The following is a 2155-nucleotide window of genomic DNA, read 5'->3' as shown; positions in this document are numbered from 1 at the left end:
ACCTCTCCTTGGCCCAGCAGCCTTTAAGTTAATAATAAATAGTATTAATGTGTACACCGTACATTATACTGGTATTACATACATGTACATGTACTTTGTACAATTTAAATATGATGTATTATTAGTGGTATACATGTGCTATGCATGTGCATAACTTACTATTTGTTTTGCCATTTCATTCATTACATTGTTCGCGTCATCTAAAAATTCTGTAATCATACCTTTGTTTCTTTCTGTACTTTCCTTAAAGCGACATTACCACTTCTTATTGATGCAATCATACTAGCCATAGGATCAGCAGGAGCTGTAGAATAATAATAATAATAACAAGAATTACACTAACAGGCACTTTTACCTAAAGGTTTCTTTTCTTCTACCTTAGCTTTTCTCAGTTTGACCTGTCCAATACCTATGGATGCCATTACATTAGCCATTGGACCGCCACCAGCTATAGAAGAGAAAAGATCAAATAAATTGTAATTATAAAGTAGAAAGAGAGAAGTTACACACACTCTTGTATCAGTACACAAAGTAATTTGTAGCAATACAAGTAAACATCTGTTAGCACACACGCTATGCACAAGTGGAGTTAGTAGTACTAAGTAGTACAAGCATTATGGATTATTAAACTTTAAAGAATTTCAAAACAACAATATTGACTAATTTCATCAGAAATGGCTCAGAAAAAATCCTGATACACATAATTAAGAACATTTAAACTGATTTTGATCAAATTTGGATTATTTAAAAGTTTTAAAAGTTGCTTCAAAATTTTTGTCAAAAAATTATTTTACATGTAACAGTACACAGTATTTGATTGAAAATGGCTAGGAGAAAATTTTCTATTTATATTACTTCTTGTGATGCATGTACAGTGCACTTAGAATTGATTAATAATTATTATAATTAATTTTGTATACTTACATGATTCTTCTGACGATGTTTCATCTACAGAAGTTTTCTTTAGCCTGAGAGAAACAGAAAAAAAATTTATGAAAAAAATATTTGAGTCAATAATAATGACAAAAATGAATGAAAAATCCTTATTGTTCTGATACAGATCAATGGTCTGAAGCCCAACATAGGGATATGTACACATACTGTACACTAGGCAACTTGTGGTTAGACCATTGTTGTGACGTTTTACCTCAAGTAGAGAGTCTTAATTTTTGGCAACAAGTTGCTTGACCACATGTTGGACTTAGATCATTATTCTTAGTAATGTTTAAAAACACTAAATAAGATGCTCTATGAACTGACAAGCATGGCTTCTGGAGCAACTTTTAAAAATCATAAAAAGTCTAATTTTGATTAGAATCAGCTGAAACTTTCTACACAACATAATACATGTACATAATTTGGCCCAAATTTTTAGAAATTTTTAAAAATTGTCAAAAATCTAATTTTGGTCAAAATTAGCCAAAGCATTCTTTAAAACATAAGTACATGCATATGTATCAGGAAAAAAAACAAAAATTCTCTGGTTTTTAATTTTGGCAAAAATTGGGTCTTTGGCCTAAATTTTGAATAACTTTAAAAATTCATAAAAATCCAAGTTTGGTCAGAATCAGCTGAAACTTTTTATGCAGCATAAGTACATGTATTATGCATCAGAAAAAGTACAAAACTATAAAATTTTATTGTTTTCAATTTTGGCAAATTTGCTTTGTCACAAAAGTTAAAATTGCAAATTCTGTAGCTCCATTGCCATGTGGTGCAGTTTACAAGCTATTTGGGAAAATTTATTTTTAAAAATATTAGAATTGCAGGATTTGTGAGAAATTTTGTCGCATGATTGTAGCAAAAATGTTTCAGTATCACACTTGTTCAAAATAATACAATTAATTTTATAACTTTCTTGTTTGTCTTCTTTTAGGTCTCCTGTAATGAATACAACATTTCAAAACTCTTCTTGTCAAAATATGTTTTTGTTAACTATAATAATTTTTTTAAATAAATATTTATTAATAATAGCAAGTTTAGATGCTTCTTTTCAACTGCCTTGCGTGCTCTTTTCAGGAATACCTAAAAAATAAGAAATACTTTTCAATACATGTATTGTACCAAATGAATCTTTAAAATTAATGCTCAACAAAAACAGCATTTATCATATGCAATAAAAAAAGAATGGAAACTAGAACAAAAAATTTTAAAA

At 28.7% G+C, this 2155-nt stretch overlaps 1 protein-coding gene across 1 annotated transcript; it reads right to left on the bottom strand.

Annotated features, from left to right (window-relative positions):
- Positions 1-6: 6 nt before the first annotated feature.
- Positions 7-1216, bottom strand: LOC109591529 (uncharacterized). Its single transcript, XM_020007250.1, has 3 exons — positions 925-1216; positions 356-448; positions 7-304 (listed from the first exon to the last, which is right to left on the bottom strand). The coding sequence occupies exons 1-3, from the start codon at positions 1097-1099 to the stop codon at positions 216-218; spliced, it is 357 nt and encodes a 118-aa protein (XP_019862809.1). The 5' UTR covers positions 1100-1216; the 3' UTR covers positions 7-215.
- Between the last annotated feature and the right edge of the window lie 939 nt (positions 1217-2155).

This window comes from Amphimedon queenslandica, unplaced genomic scaffold (genome assembly GCF_000090795.2).
Source record: "Amphimedon queenslandica unplaced genomic scaffold, v1.1 AMPQUscaffold_7942_Cont20111, whole genome shotgun sequence".
NCBI lineage: Eukaryota > Metazoa > Porifera > Demospongiae > Haplosclerida > Niphatidae > Amphimedon > Amphimedon queenslandica.
This window is presented reverse-complemented; position numbering and strand designations above follow the sequence as displayed.

What these genes read in the sequence shown, in the direction of transcription:
- LOC109591529 (XM_020007250.1), bottom strand. Translation starts at nt 1,099, where the DNA reads ATGTGTACATATCCCTATGTTGGGCTTCAGACCATTGATCTGTATCAG. An exon ending in AACATCGTCAGAAGAATCAT is followed by an intron (nt 449 to 924) that starts GTAAGTATACAA and finishes TCTCTTCTATAG; the next exon opens with CTGGTGGCGGTCCAATGGCT. An exon ending in AGAAGAAAAGAAACCTTTAG is followed by an intron (nt 305 to 355) that starts GTAAAAGTGCCT and finishes ATTATTCTACAG; the next exon opens with CTCCTGCTGATCCTATGGCT.